This window comes from Desmodus rotundus, chromosome 2 (assembly GCF_022682495.2).
Source record: "Desmodus rotundus isolate HL8 chromosome 2, HLdesRot8A.1, whole genome shotgun sequence".
Taxonomy (NCBI): domain Eukaryota; kingdom Metazoa; phylum Chordata; class Mammalia; order Chiroptera; family Phyllostomidae; genus Desmodus; species Desmodus rotundus.
In genome coordinates this window covers 152,969,820-152,983,718 of record NC_071388.1, presented here as the reverse complement: position 1 = coordinate 152,983,718, position 13,899 = coordinate 152,969,820, and the positions used below count along the sequence as shown (strand labels likewise).

The 13,899-nt window shown below is 39.8% G+C and overlaps 1 protein-coding gene and 1 long non-coding RNA gene across 12 annotated transcripts in view; one reads left to right on the top strand and one right to left on the bottom strand.

Annotated features, from left to right (window-relative positions):
* The window catches only part of LOC112322299 (uncharacterized), a 34,585-nt gene extending 21,386 nt beyond the window's left edge, over window positions 1-13,199 (bottom strand). Inside the window, exon 1 of the long non-coding RNA XR_008426172.1 lies at window positions 12,887-13,199. This is a non-coding gene — a long non-coding RNA (uncharacterized lncRNA). The remainder of the gene's footprint in view (window positions 1-12,886) is intronic.
* Window positions 11,228-13,899, top strand: part of COBLL1 (cordon-bleu WH2 repeat protein like 1) — a 156,235-nt gene continuing 153,563 nt past the window's right edge. For 2 of the 11 annotated variants that reach the window (XM_053918744.2, XM_053918736.2), the window contains exons 1-2: window positions 11,228-11,465; window positions 12,441-12,558. In XM_053918744.2, the coding sequence (XP_053774719.1) occupies window positions 11,294-11,465; window positions 12,441-12,558 (290 nt within the window). In that variant the 5' untranslated portion in view covers window positions 11,228-11,293. Of the gene's footprint in view, window positions 11,466-11,543; window positions 11,778-11,868; window positions 12,029-12,440; window positions 12,559-12,626; window positions 12,950-13,899 lie in introns of those variants that run through there. The other 9 variants (XM_053918734.2, XM_053918733.2, XM_053918735.2 and 6 more) reach the window with 8 other exon arrangements.

Genomic DNA, 13,899 nt, shown 5'->3' with positions numbered 1-13,899 from the left:
TTTCTCCCTCCCTTCCCTTCTTTCTAAAAATAAATAAATAAATAAAATCTATTAAAAAATAAAATAAAAATAAAATTCTGAAGTCTGACCAGCATTTTATTTGTAACTTGCACACTGAAGAAAGATAAATCTTTTAGATATCACTTATGAGTGCAAGCCCTAAGTAAGGGATAAATATAAGAGAAAAAGTCTGGAAAAAACCAAAACCCATAACAAAGACTCTTGTGTAGGCTCTGGCCAGGATCTCAGTTAGTTAGAGGGTCGTCCCAATATGCCAAGGTTGAAAGTTCTATCCCTGATCAGAGTACATACAAGAATCAACCAATGAATGAATGCATGAATAAGCAGAATAACAAATAGGTGTTTTTCTTTCTCCCTTCCCCCTACCCAAAATAATAAAATTAAAAAAATAAAAACTCTTATGTAATGCCATGAAAAGAAAATATGCAAATGTTATCTTTGCATTGAGAAATTTCATAGGCTACACAGAGCACATTTTGACTCCTTTTTAATCTAAAAGGGATTAAATAGCAGGCTCCCACAGCTGAAGGAAATTGGAATGGTACTGATGGAGGGACACTAAAGAGAGGAAAGTTGAGAAGGAGTGACTTCTTAGGAATACAAAATCTCTATCTCTTTTGTGTCATAGTATATGAATACTTCTGCCCCGTCAGGGGCCAGGTCTGGGATCACAGACAACGAAGGGGCAGAGCATTTCAGGGGACATTATACTTACAAGAGAGTGATTAACTCCTATTGCTATTAGGCTTATTTTATACCTATTTTTACATAAATGTGCAATGATTAACTTTAAAAAAAGAGCCTGAGATTCACGATGAACTTTAAGCCATCTGATCTGAAAGACAATTCCCCAGTGCCACTGGCCGTTTTTGTTTCAGTGAAATGTTGATGATTTCATCTTTCTATGCAGCAGCACAATTTCAGTCAACTAGTCTTAAGAGACAGAAGTTATTTAAACTGTAAGTCACCTCCTCATGCTGTTTGTTGTTCTTGTTGTTATAAGATAGAATAAAACATTGAGCTTAGACAAGGGTAAAGTATCTAAAAAGTTGCAGGTATGCTTGTGTCATTTATATTCAATGAGTAATTATATGTAGGTATAAGCTAGGTACCTGGTTTTGGCTGAAAAGAATCTCGAGTTCTATTCCTGCATGAAATTAATAACTAAACATGGATAATTGTAATGGGGTAGTCTTTGGTTGTATGAGAGTCACTTATGGAGCAGGCATTTTTGTAACTGCTAGACAAACAAGAGACTAGTTGCCTTGGTTACACACGATACATATCAGAATTGGCCTGTTTTACTTGTGTGGCTTTTCACGTTCTGAATCACAATTATTCATAATTATGTTAAGTACCAGTAATCATAAATGGCAGGTACAAATAGTAGTGGTTTAACTATGACTCATTTTCACTTGTACCTTGCATAAGCAAGACATTTTTAAGAAACTTTAGAGTTAAAAACACCTACCTGTGTTTATAACTAACTTGACTTTATTTTTAATTTAATAATGAATTTTGGGAGTTAGGTTTATATAGTTATTTGGTGAGTAAATAAGTAAATTTAAAACAATATTTGCACAAATTTGTCTTCTCAAGTAAATACCTCATGCGCTGCAGTACTACACCAAGAAAACTTATCACAACCTCTTCCAAAAAAGGAAAACTCTTATCTCATTTCTATATAAAATACTTGTACAAGTATAGTTACGTATGTACTTTTTGTTGAATGAATGTCACTTTTTTAATGAAAAGAATGATTAACATTACACATTTCCTTATTGAGAAATATAAAAATTAGAAAGCAATCTTTAAATATAGCTACAAAATAAAGTAACACAATTTCCTATATTTGGACAGATCCAATATTGAGATTGGTGGATGGAATTTAGAATTCTTGATAATAGAAACCAAGCAAACCCCTATTTTACAGGGTACTTGAAAAGGACTAGGCCTCTCTCCAATAAAGAGCAAGTAATTTTGGTAATAAATCAATGCAAATAGAGACCTCTCTGAAATTGTTTTGAATAATCTTAAAACTTAACCCACAATAAAGGTGCAGGGCAGATCCTGTTTAAAAAAAAAAAAAAAAAGATGACTATAGAGCTCATCTAAGGTACTGAGTCCAGAATTACACAACAAAAATTCAATTACATATATCACAGGATGTTGGAAAAGAATAAATCTCATTTGTTTCTATTTTGTCTGACCAAAGCTTCCTTTACATAGAAGCAACCATGGATATTTGATAAAAATATATTTGAACACGAGTAAAACAGAAATGAGAAAGAGTAATGAAGGATCTGTCCTTTATTCATCAGTCATGGGCCATGGCCTTCTTTCCTTAGATATGAAATATAATGAGTTCCTATTACTATTTACATAGAAAATCAATAGCATCTTCTAATAAGAGCCTATTGTAGTGCTGTGCTACCCACCTTACACTTGTGAAAGAGATACCATTGGCTAATTTTGATCACACTATAGTATTCCGAAGTGCTTTTTACAACAGAGATTATGAGTTTCCTCATCATTCAAATAATGGTGTTATCTTACAATATTAGCCATACTCTTTTTTTAATATTAAATAATGTCTACAAAGTGCTTTATATAGTTCCAAGAACCTAGTAAATCTAACTAACCATATGTTAGTTAATTGCCATTATGAAAATGAATAAAGGAAACCTCATTTAAAATGAAGTCAGGAATCTGTGAAGGGGGAGCTCTCATGCACTATACATACTCAGTGCACCTTGCAGACTCCAACAGATAAAAGCTGTAGAAAGAGAAAGGAAGATTTTCTCCTTACCTAGCAACAGACCCAACCAATGAGAACAAATGACTCAGCCAATAGGAAGCCACTATACTTCGAATTCCCAGTTTCTTCCAAAAGATGTTTTGTTTATAACAGCCCTTCCCAACTGGCCCATTTTATGAATAAAAGAAAGCTCCTTTCTTTTGTTCTTTGGCCTTGCCTATGGTTTTGCTATAGCTTGCTTGTCCTGAATTACAATTCTCTTCTGTTCCTGAATAAAGAAATTTTGCTGGTAAACAACCGGCTATTTCATTTTTTAAGGATGACGCTATTATTTTCTTGGCTTCTTAGCAGAAGATAGATGACTTGAAGTTGTTTGAAGAAATCCAAAGGACTGCTTAAAAAGTGACTGCAAAGAAGCCAAGTTGGAAAATTTAAATAATCTTTTTTAGAGTCTTGTCCTCCCCAGCGCCGGCTGACACTATCTGCTACAATTCATTATGCATGGTATTGTCCACGGTTACATCAGAACTGTGTTTAGATGCAGCTCTTTGAAGTGCCCAGTGTTTCTCCCCCAGCCGAGTTCTCTGAGTGTAACCCTAATTTTCAAGCACAGAGCTGGCCAAGGAGAATGAGTCTGAGTTGTTTAATAGAGTCACAGCTTGCAAAATTATTTGAACTTAAATGAAAATGTCATAACCAAAAACTCCATTATTTTTTCAGATTTTTCCAATATAAGGTGTTGTGAAAATGGGCTTTCTCCTTTTCCTAAATGTTTTCCCCATAGGAATCATAAATATATAAACTTGAGTCAGACACTAATACATACAGGCTACTGCCTGTATTAACCTCAAGTTCATTTCAATTTCAAAAGAGAAAACCTCTGCAGAGTCTACATGGCAAGTTTTCATATCCTGTGGTAAAGCATACGCGACTCTGTGCCTTCTGAGGGTCATCTTACTGGGTAGTTTGCTTGGGCAGCAGTCAGTGGTGGCCCAGAGAGGAGAGGTGATAGCGCTGGAAGAGACATCGAGATGAAGAAAAACCCTGAGTGTGAGATTCAGAAACATGCAGAGCACATCGACTTCTATTTTAAGGCACTTTAAAGAATGCTTTTTTTTTTCCTCATCTCAACAAAGACATGCATAGCAATAAAAAGTCATTAGAAATGACATTATTCTGAACTTTACCACACCACTTCTAAACATTAGTGTACACAGGTAAAAAGGACAGCATTATTTCACTCTTTGTCCAAAAGCCTGCTTTGGGAAGCTCGCGATATCTCTTGGCCCTCTGTTGGGTATGTGTGAAATTGTCATGGCTGTCTGCTGAGTATTCACTGTTATAGATTTAAAAAATTATCACTTATAAAATAAACTTGGTCTTTTATATGATATACACATCCCACCCTTGACTTTAAAGTTCTCTCTCATTTTGGACAACATTTCATTCTTTGGTTATCTAACAACAAAAGCCTTCTAACAACAAGTGCCCCGTCCATCTATACCAGGTCCAATTTGTCTCTCAAATCGAGAGCTCATTTCCGTCTCTACTCACTAGGCTAAGCTGCTTCCACAGTTAGGTATACTTTTGTGTCTGCCTTTATCTCAGCTCAGAACGTCTAGGACTTTTGCTTTCGGAGCCTCCGGTTGCACTTGCAGATGTATGTGTACTGCTGCAATTTCACGTGTGTGTCTCACCATCCCCCGGAAAGAAAGTTACTAAAAGGCAGGAACTTGGCTTTATCTTTTTTTCACTTTGTCAGTTCAGTAACTGCATAACGGGGTTTATGCATACTAAAATCTGTGCTAAGCATTGGGAATATTGACATCCTTAAGTAGTGGTACCCACAGTTAGGAATCTCACAGTCATTTGGTATATCCCTCAGTTTCTATATCAGCAGAGACTAATGAGGGGCAATAAAAGATTGTGGTTTTTTTTTTTAATGATGGCTTATCTCTGAGGTTCTTATGTTTTATGTTGTACTTTATGGTTAGGCTGGGGGGGCAAAGTGGAAGATGATTGGAAGACTAAAAATCAATATTTTTGACATGAACACCAGGTGATTATGCTGCTGAGCCAGCTATGAAATCCTCAGTCATCGATAAAAACCAAATTCTGGAAATATCACAGAATTATTAAATTCCATAACTGTGAGCTTATCCAGATACTTCTTTAACCTCTGCTTTAAGTGAGATTTTATTAACATAATTAGTGGCCAATCACAGATTAAACATTTTGATTTATATTTAAATATTCTCTCTGCCGTTCTGTTTAGGCATGGTATCTTACTTCTCCGAGAGCCCAAATGGAGATTAGAATGGTGACCTTTCAGAACTTTTGTCAAGATTGTATTTGAATCTTGACATATTTATTGGTCAAGATGATTTTCCATTATAGCAGGCATTCATCAAATACCAAATAGTGTGTTTTATTTAGATCTGGATAATAATTTTATTAATGTATTTTTATCAAATGCCTAAATAGTCAATGTAAATAAATAACAATTATACATAAGTAGAAAATGTATAGTACTAAATATAAATAGTTAATATGATAATACTAAAATGCATAAATACAATGAAATGTTAAATAAAACAAGATGTATAATACTAATGACATAAGTTACCAGACCTGTAAATGTTCCCAATCGTCACCCAGCTGTTGTTTTAACAGCTTCTGTATCTAAGTTTAGTAACCAACCCTCCACAAAAGTACTAGGTACTTAATATCATCACCTATGAGCTTTTACACAATAAAGATAGCTTTAGTAAACTTGAGTTTAAATAATTATAGAAAAATACTGTCCCTCTAAATGTGCTATTTACTTTTGAAGACAAATAATATGACAAGCGTAAACAGCATTTTGATATATTGGTAGTCTTTAAAAAATGATTTATCCAGTTATCCTTTCTTAAAGGATTTCAAAGTATATTGTTGGCTTTGAGTCTATTTTAAGAATTAAGACTTTAAGGTATTTGCATATTATACTTTTCTTATAAAATAGTACTTTTGGATAATGCCATCCTGGTATAATTGATTATTTTTATGAGAGAAATGTGAAACATATTTCAATACATGTTTACTCTATTTTTATAGTCATTAACTAGTAATTTTAATAGCTTTAATCCAATATTAAGATAACTGAAAATAATGCTATATTCTTTAAGTAATTTAAAAACAATGCTTGATTAAGGTAAGCTAACATACTGTGTTCTTTGCTAAGAATGTGGAGACTGCCCTGACTGGTGTGGCTCAGCGGCTGATGTCCAGGAAAGTGAAAAGTCGCTGGTTTGATTCTGGTCAGGGCACATGCCTAGATGTCTCCTGGCAAGCCACAGAGAGAATCTCTTACTAATGTTGTAGTAATAACATGTTTGATATTTGTTATGTATTTTCTTGTAAGGGGATAAAGAGCTCTATATATGTTAAAGACATAATTAATTCTTGAAACAGGCTTATAAGTCAAAGTGAAGGCATAATTATTCTTATTTTCAAGACAAATAAAATGCACTTCAAATTTATTAGCAGATTACCCCAAGGACACACAAATTAGGGGAAGAGTAGTGCTGAAGTCTCCACTTTTATTATTTATTTATTTATGTATAGGAGAAGGGAGGAAGAAAGAGAGGGAGAAAAACATCGACGTGAGAGAGAAACAACAATCAGTGGACTCTCACAAACTCCCCGACTGGGGGCGGAATCCACAACCTGGCATTAGCCCTGACTGGGTTTTGAACTGGCAACATTTTGCTTTGCAGGATGCCCAACTGACTGAGCACGTTGTCCAGGGCTTATTATAGCTTTCTTAGAGACTAAACAAATAGGATATTATTACCAACTTCATGTGGATAATTTTGAAAATTTACATAGAATAATTAAATCAGAAATGAAGAAGCCTAAGAGCTCAGGCGACCTCACTAGGTAAGGCCAATTCAAGACCCTGCCTCAGTTTCCCTAAGTCCCCTAAGCAACACGCCTATCTCCCTCTCTGCAACTGAGATTGGTTAATATACTAACACTTCAGTGTTCAAGTGCTGGGTTTGTTTAAGTGATGAACAAAAATGAATAAAGGTAGCTGTGGTGCTGACCATACAAAGTTAGTGCCAATAATCTAAAACATCGAGTTTAGATCAAGTTAAAGCTATAAGGTGATTCTAAAGGACTCTAATTCTTATTTTTCCTTAGCTAAGATTTAAGAATGACTTTAATTATTCACTGAAAATATTTGGAAAATATGGCTTGAGGAATAGCTGCTATCCAGTTCTGGCTAACAGTGATGACCTACTCATGTTTTAGCAAAAATAAAAAAAAGAAGAGAAGCTGATTTTTAAAAAAGATTTTATTTATTTATTTTTAGAGAGAGGGGAAGGGAGGGAGAAAAGGAGGGAGAGAAACATCGATGTGTGGTTGCCTTTCACACACCCCCTACTGGGGACCTGGCCTGCAACCCTAGCACGGGCACTGGTTGGGAATTGAACCGGTGACCCTTTGGTTCACAGGCCAGCAGTCAGTCCACTGAGCCACACCAGCCAGGACAAGAAACTAATTTTTAAATGTGAGTGCTTTTCAAATTCTGAGAGAATAAAGTAACTCAGAGATTGGGAACCAAAGTCAATAAATTCAAAGGTTTCCATTTTAAGTGGTTAGACTGTTTTCAGTTTTTTATGAAATTATGATTATGAAACATGGCTATTTTGTTTTTCTAAAGCATGATACTATAGAACTTAATCTCTCAGAGGAGTAATCTATAAACTCTTAATTATTCAGATTCTATTCCTATATCAGCATATAGTTAGCAGCATGCCCTTTAAAAAGAATTATGATACTTCTATGTGTTGGGTTGCCAGACAAAATACACGATGCCCAGTTAAATTTGAATTTCATATAGACAACAAATAATATTTAGCATAATTAAATATTACATGCACATAAAGTCAAAAAAGTATTCATTGTTTATCTCAAATTCAAATTTGAGTGGGTATGCTGTATCTTTATTTATAAAACCTGACGATCCTATTTATATTTCTCGGTTTTCTAATAAAGGTAACGGATGGTTTCTGCAAACAACCTTCCAGTGTTTCTCAGAATTAACATAGTGTGACATATATTTTTTACAGTAAGATTTTTTATATAGAGTACAATCAAATCTTGCAACATAGAATATCACACTAGTTTCTCACTAGCTTACAGATGAAGAAACTAAAAATTACAAAATCACAATTTTTTTCTAAATTTTTCTTCAAATATGGGATTACAAATTCCCATAAATAAAACCATGGTAATTGTAAAATGGCTAACTTCATTGAATTGACTTGACTTTGAAGTTTAAAGACTTGTTAATGCTGAAATAACTAGGTAATTTATTGTTTTTTGCTAGACTCCCATAGCAAATTTCAGCTGAAACACAGAACTCACAAATGGAAGAATTGGATTCCAAAACAACCATTAGCATGTTCCACCAACTTGTTAAATTCTTCAACTTGCTCTAACAATGTTTTTTTTAAAAAGTGAGATATTTGAGAAAGAATTGGAAGGAAACCCTTGGGTGTTAAAATAGTGTTAGCAATAGAGAAGCTTGTTCTATAGCATTGGCAGATTGCAAATTTTATAACCTGCTTAAGAATCATGCCTGAAACTACGAGGAAATTTGTAATCCAAATCAAAATATATAAAGAGGAAAATAGCCTCACGCTCGCGAGATGTAAAACCATGTTTCAGTAACGTTACACATAAAAGGTCACTGATTGTTGCAAACAGCTCCTATGCAGTTAGGGAATTCAGAAGTTAAAGCTGATATGGTTGTGCTGTAGTCCTCCTTATACCCAGGGGATACATTCCATGACCCCAGGCGAATGCCTGAAACCAAAGATAGAACCAAACTCTACATATGAGGTCTGTCCTGAAAGTATCCAGCCATGTGTTATGAAAAATAGAGACATTTATTGAAGAAACGAGAAACATTGTACATAGGACAATTACACCTCAGTCCGCTTTGCCATAGGCATCTTGGGACCTCACACAGTTCTTCCATTCGCCATCAGCTGCCCCATCATATTTCCCTGAATATCATTAATGGTATGAAATCTCTTCCCTTTCAAAGACATTTTAGTTTTGGGAAAAGCCAGAAATTGCAGGGGGCCACATAAGGGCTGTAGAGGGGCTGAATCACCTGGGTGATTTGATGTTTCACCAAAAAAATCTGCACGAGATGTGATTCATGAGCCGGCACATTGCCCTGATGAAGTTGCCAGTCATCAGTTGCCAATAGCTGTGGCCTTCTGAATCATCCCGATCATTTCCATGGAGGGATGTTCAAGCTTAACACAAAATTGGATGCAGATTTGTTGCTCTACTCGCTCAGTAATTTTGAATGCCACGGCCACACAGTACATATGCTCACTCAACAGTGTCTACTGCCCCCACTGACTAGTACAGTGAAGTTTTCATTGTTCAGACATGTGCATTCCAGTCCACTCTCCTTGGCTGCCAGGGTACATTGATGTCATGCAAACCATTCTCGTTATATTAACAACGGTTGGACTTTTTCTGGACAGACCTCATATAATGTTTTTTCCTATATGTACAGGCCTTCTCAGTTAAAGAAAGCACTTTATGGCTTTCCTTTGGGATACAGGAATTTCCCGCATCATTCTTCTTTTATAGAACTTTAAGACATTTTACTTTTATGCTTTGGGGACATTATTAAATAAAATAAGGGTTACTTGAACACAAGCACTGCCATCCTGTGACAGTCTGATAGCCCCAGATGGTTACTATGTGGCTAATGGGTAGGAAGCGTATACAGCCTGAAAATGCTGGACAAAGGGATGATTCATGTCAGGGGTGGGTCGAAGCTGGATTCCCGAGATTTCATCATGCTACTCATAATGATGTTTAATTTAAAACTTATGAATTGTTTATTTCGGGAATTTTTCCACTTAATATTTTCTGGCTGCAGTTGGCCATGGGTAAGCACATCTGCAGAAGCACAACCATTAATAAAGGTCGGAACTACTGTGCACCTAAGGTAGGTTAAGTTATGCTGAGCAACAAGCTACTCCAATATTTCAGTGGCTTAATCCAACACAAATTTATTTCTTGCTTATGCAAATTCTGTTTTAGGGTAGCTGTGCAGGGTAATAATTTAGCGTTCCAGGATTTTCAGTCCTATGCTACCTTCTTCTTAATAGGCATTTCCATTATTGGAGCAGCAAAGGAAGAGAACACACAGTCACGCACTGGGCCCTTAAGTAGTTCCACCAGGAAATGAAACATTTCATGTCTGCTCACATTTATCTACAAAAACAAGTTATGTCACTTTACCTAATTTCAGGGGGGTGGAGAATGTAATCCTACCCTATGCCTAAAACCAGAAGAATAGGAAAATTGATGAGCACTGAAAATGCCTTTGGTAGTATGAAATGTTTTGAAAGTGTATTATGTTTTGGATTATACTAATGGGGTCACTAATATCACTAGCATGTCATAAATTAAGGTGGAAACTAAAATTTGATCTTGGTCTTGTGATTCAAAGTTACAGATTTTTAAGTAGTTTCATTGTTACTCAATATTTACATTACTGTCTGTGCAAGCAACTAGTCATGGAGAGTCATAACTGGTTCACAGAATTGTTTAACTTGTTTGAAGACGAAAAGCCAGATACATTTTAATGAATTGGTTTGATTAATATCAGTATTAGTTAAAATATTAAAACACAACTTTTTCCGTATGGTTGCAATATCGTAATCCAAGTTTTTCATCTGTAAAGATACACTGAAAGGGATATATGACACATGGGAAGGAATAATTACTAATGACTGCGATAATGGACAAATGGTATATTGCTAGGTATTTAATATATTACTTAGTTTTGGCATTTTTTGGTTGCTACAATATGAATAAGTAACTAAAGGAACATTTTAAATTAAATGTTTATTTAATTTTTACCACCTATCAAATGCTATCGTATCAGTTGGGTGAAGTGGTTAACACAGATTTGTTTCTTGATGGTAATACCACGTTAGAGGTCTCCTATAGAATACTGTTTCGCCTAACATCTTTACAACCTGTTGAAAAATTTTTATTTTTAAATGTAAAGTTAATTTCTTAAGTAATTTCATGCTTTTTTTTAAAGCAAGCTTTTGGATACATCAAAATTGACTTGTACCTTACAACAATTGACACATGATAATATAGCGATATGCAAATATACCTGTTCGTCAGGTGTAAAAATCATCTAAAGAGCATGCACGTGGGAACTGAAACTTACAAACAAGCATGCAGCTGCGTCTATGTGATCCCCTTATTCCTCACTTCCAAGAGGTAAATAGGATCTACCATTCGATTCTGAATGTACAGATTTCCTTAGGCATATTGTACAGTCCTCAAGTCACAGCTGTTACAGGCGAAAAGAAAGTGAGAAAGAAAGCAAGAAAGATGCCTCTGAAGACAGGGCAAGCTTAAACCTGCCACCGATTACACAGATCACAGTGTCATAGGTACACTTTTAACAGAATGGCAATCTTAGAGGTCAGGTTGGGGAAAAAAAAAAAAAAAAAACACCCTGGAAAGGGAAGATCAGAGCGTAGGGAGGGCCAGCTGCCGGCCCCATTCCGCGAGTTAGTCTCCGCACCGCCGCAGCCGCCGGGTCCTCCCGTAGGGTCTTCGCAGGGTCCTCGAAGGGCAGGTACCCTGACTTCTTCCCTACCTGTCCCGCTAGGGCTCGCAGAGCCTTCCGAGGCGACGCCCTAGCGGTGGGAATAGGAACACTCCGGGTGGAAGCTTCCTTTCGTTCGGCTTCCCCAGCCGGACCCCAAAGACCCAAAAGCCCAGGGAGAAGGAAGTTCCCGCTGCGTCCCGGTCCGCCCCCGCCCCGTTTCTCTCTCCGGCTCGCTGCCTCTCTCGCTCCGATGCCACCGAGCCTCGTCGCCACTTCTGGGTGGCCGTCCGGCGGACGAGGCTGCGAGCTCCCGAGCTCCGGGCAGGGAAATGGGGCAGGGTGAGTGAGCCGGGTTGGGGAGAGGCCCCGCAGCGCCCAGCGCGCGCCCGGCACCCCGCCCGCCGAGCTGGGGGAGGCGCGGCCTCGGCCCGGCCCGCTCGGGGCTGAGCCGCCGCGGGGCTGCGGCTTTCTCCTCCCTTCAAGTCCCGGCTCGAGAGCCGAACTGCGAGCGCTCGGCCCGCGGGAGGGGAGAGTGGGGCGGAAAGCCGCGGGAGAGAACAGGCGAGCCTCTGTCTCCTTCCGAAAAGAAAGTAGGAGCCCTGGGTGGGAATAGAGAAACCAGCCCTCCCAACTTTTATTCGAGTTTTTCCTGGGCGTTTTGCGTGTGCGCCCGGGGGTGCGCCGCAGGCGCGGCGGCCGAGCCCGTGCGCCCCGTCCCCAGCCCCGCTCCTCCTTGCAGCCCGGGCAGCGCCTCTCCCTCGCGGAGAGGCGCCAAATGGCTCCCTAGCCAACCCCCCGGGGCGGGGGCTGCAGCGCCCGCCACCGCCGCCGCGGCTCCCGGCGCCCGCGGGCTGGGAGCGGGCCCCCAGGTGGAAGCGCACTCCGAGGCGGGCCGGCCCGGGGTTTGGGTGGCTCGGGCGGTCTCCTGACGCGCGGCCAGCCCAGCTCAGGCCGCGGGAAGGCGCGCGTCCCGCCCTGACCGGCTGGCCTCTCCCACTCCAGCAGTGACGCGCCGCCTGGGAGCTGGAGCCCGCGCAGCGATCCACAGGGTGATGGACGGCCGAGCCCCGAGCATGCAGGACGCCCAAGCGATGCCGACGCCGCCCGCCGCCCCAGCTGGGTAAGCCGCGAGGGCCGCGCCGCCGCTCACCGGGGAGGACCGGGGCGGACCAGGGGCAGCGGGGTCTCTGCGCGTTCACCTGGCTGGGGACTCGCTGCTCTGCCAGCGGCCTTAGCTGGCTAACCTACACGCGGCCGAGGAGGCTGCTTCCTCCGGCCTCCTTGGAGGCCGCCCGGGGCTGGGGGTCTGGTAGTTTTTCATTGCTTTCCTACTGGGGCTGCTCTGAGTTGCTGACGAGCAGCTGAATGCCAGGAATTGGGTGAGTGCGAGAGCAAAAATTGTAACAAAGGGCCCCTTGTTGGGGCTCTGGAAGAACGGCGGACGATACCTGTAAGTGAGCTCCTGGGAAGGGGAAAAAAGTTTCTTTGGACGCGAGCGGAGGCCCAGGCAGGTGAGCAACGTCAAGGTGACTCAAGAAGGGGCTTTCTGCGAGAGGTGGGAGGGCGACGGGAGGGTGTGCCAGCTGTCAGCCCGCTTGACAGTTCCGGGACCGGGCGGGGTGCGAGCCTCTGATTGGGGGTGTGTGTGCCCGTGACCAATTGCGGGTGCCAAAGACTAGCGCGAAGTCAGACTGCAAACAACCAGACTTTTCTTTGTATCCACGTGTTTGAGGAGAGATTGGAAGTGAAGGGGCTGTCACATGGTGAGTTAATATTAAATGAAGCATGTCTTCCTGCCAGATATGCTAATATCACCTTGCTAAGCGTTTGTATAAACAGTATTGAGAACAGGTAGTTCTGCAAGAGCTGGGGAGAACCTGAAAATATCCTTCGTCTTGGTAAACAGTGAAGGCTTAACGTGCTTGCTCCTTGAGTTTCTGAAGTGGGAAAACCCTTTGATACAGTATCACTTTTTCCTACATTGTTCCCGGGGCTTGGTTTCTTATCTGATAATCTGAGTGCAGAAATGCCCTAAAGCGAATAGAAACATTCCAGAAAAGAAGCCTTAAGGAAAAATCGACTTTGTAACCTATGAATGAGAGTTGTACAGTTTTCCTGATTTAGGAGTAGGGAAGTCATTTTTCCCTGGACCATGACAGGCCTTTCCTTAGAAGCAAGTCACAGCATGTTTATTCATCAGAGACCATGCGAACATTGGCAGATGTCTAGAGGAAACATGGAAAAGTCTCAAAGCAACATGACTAATATAAAATATATTTAGTATAATGCTTACGTAGTGTATGAATTAATTCTTTCATTTTGTTCCAAATAGTTAGCTTCTACCCTTTGCAAGTAGCTGTGTTACTATTGACTTCCGTTCTTATTCTTTCCCCAGTTTTTTCGTTGTTTAGGTATTATCATATATTCTTCCATATAGTGTCGTATTAGGATGTATGAGTAA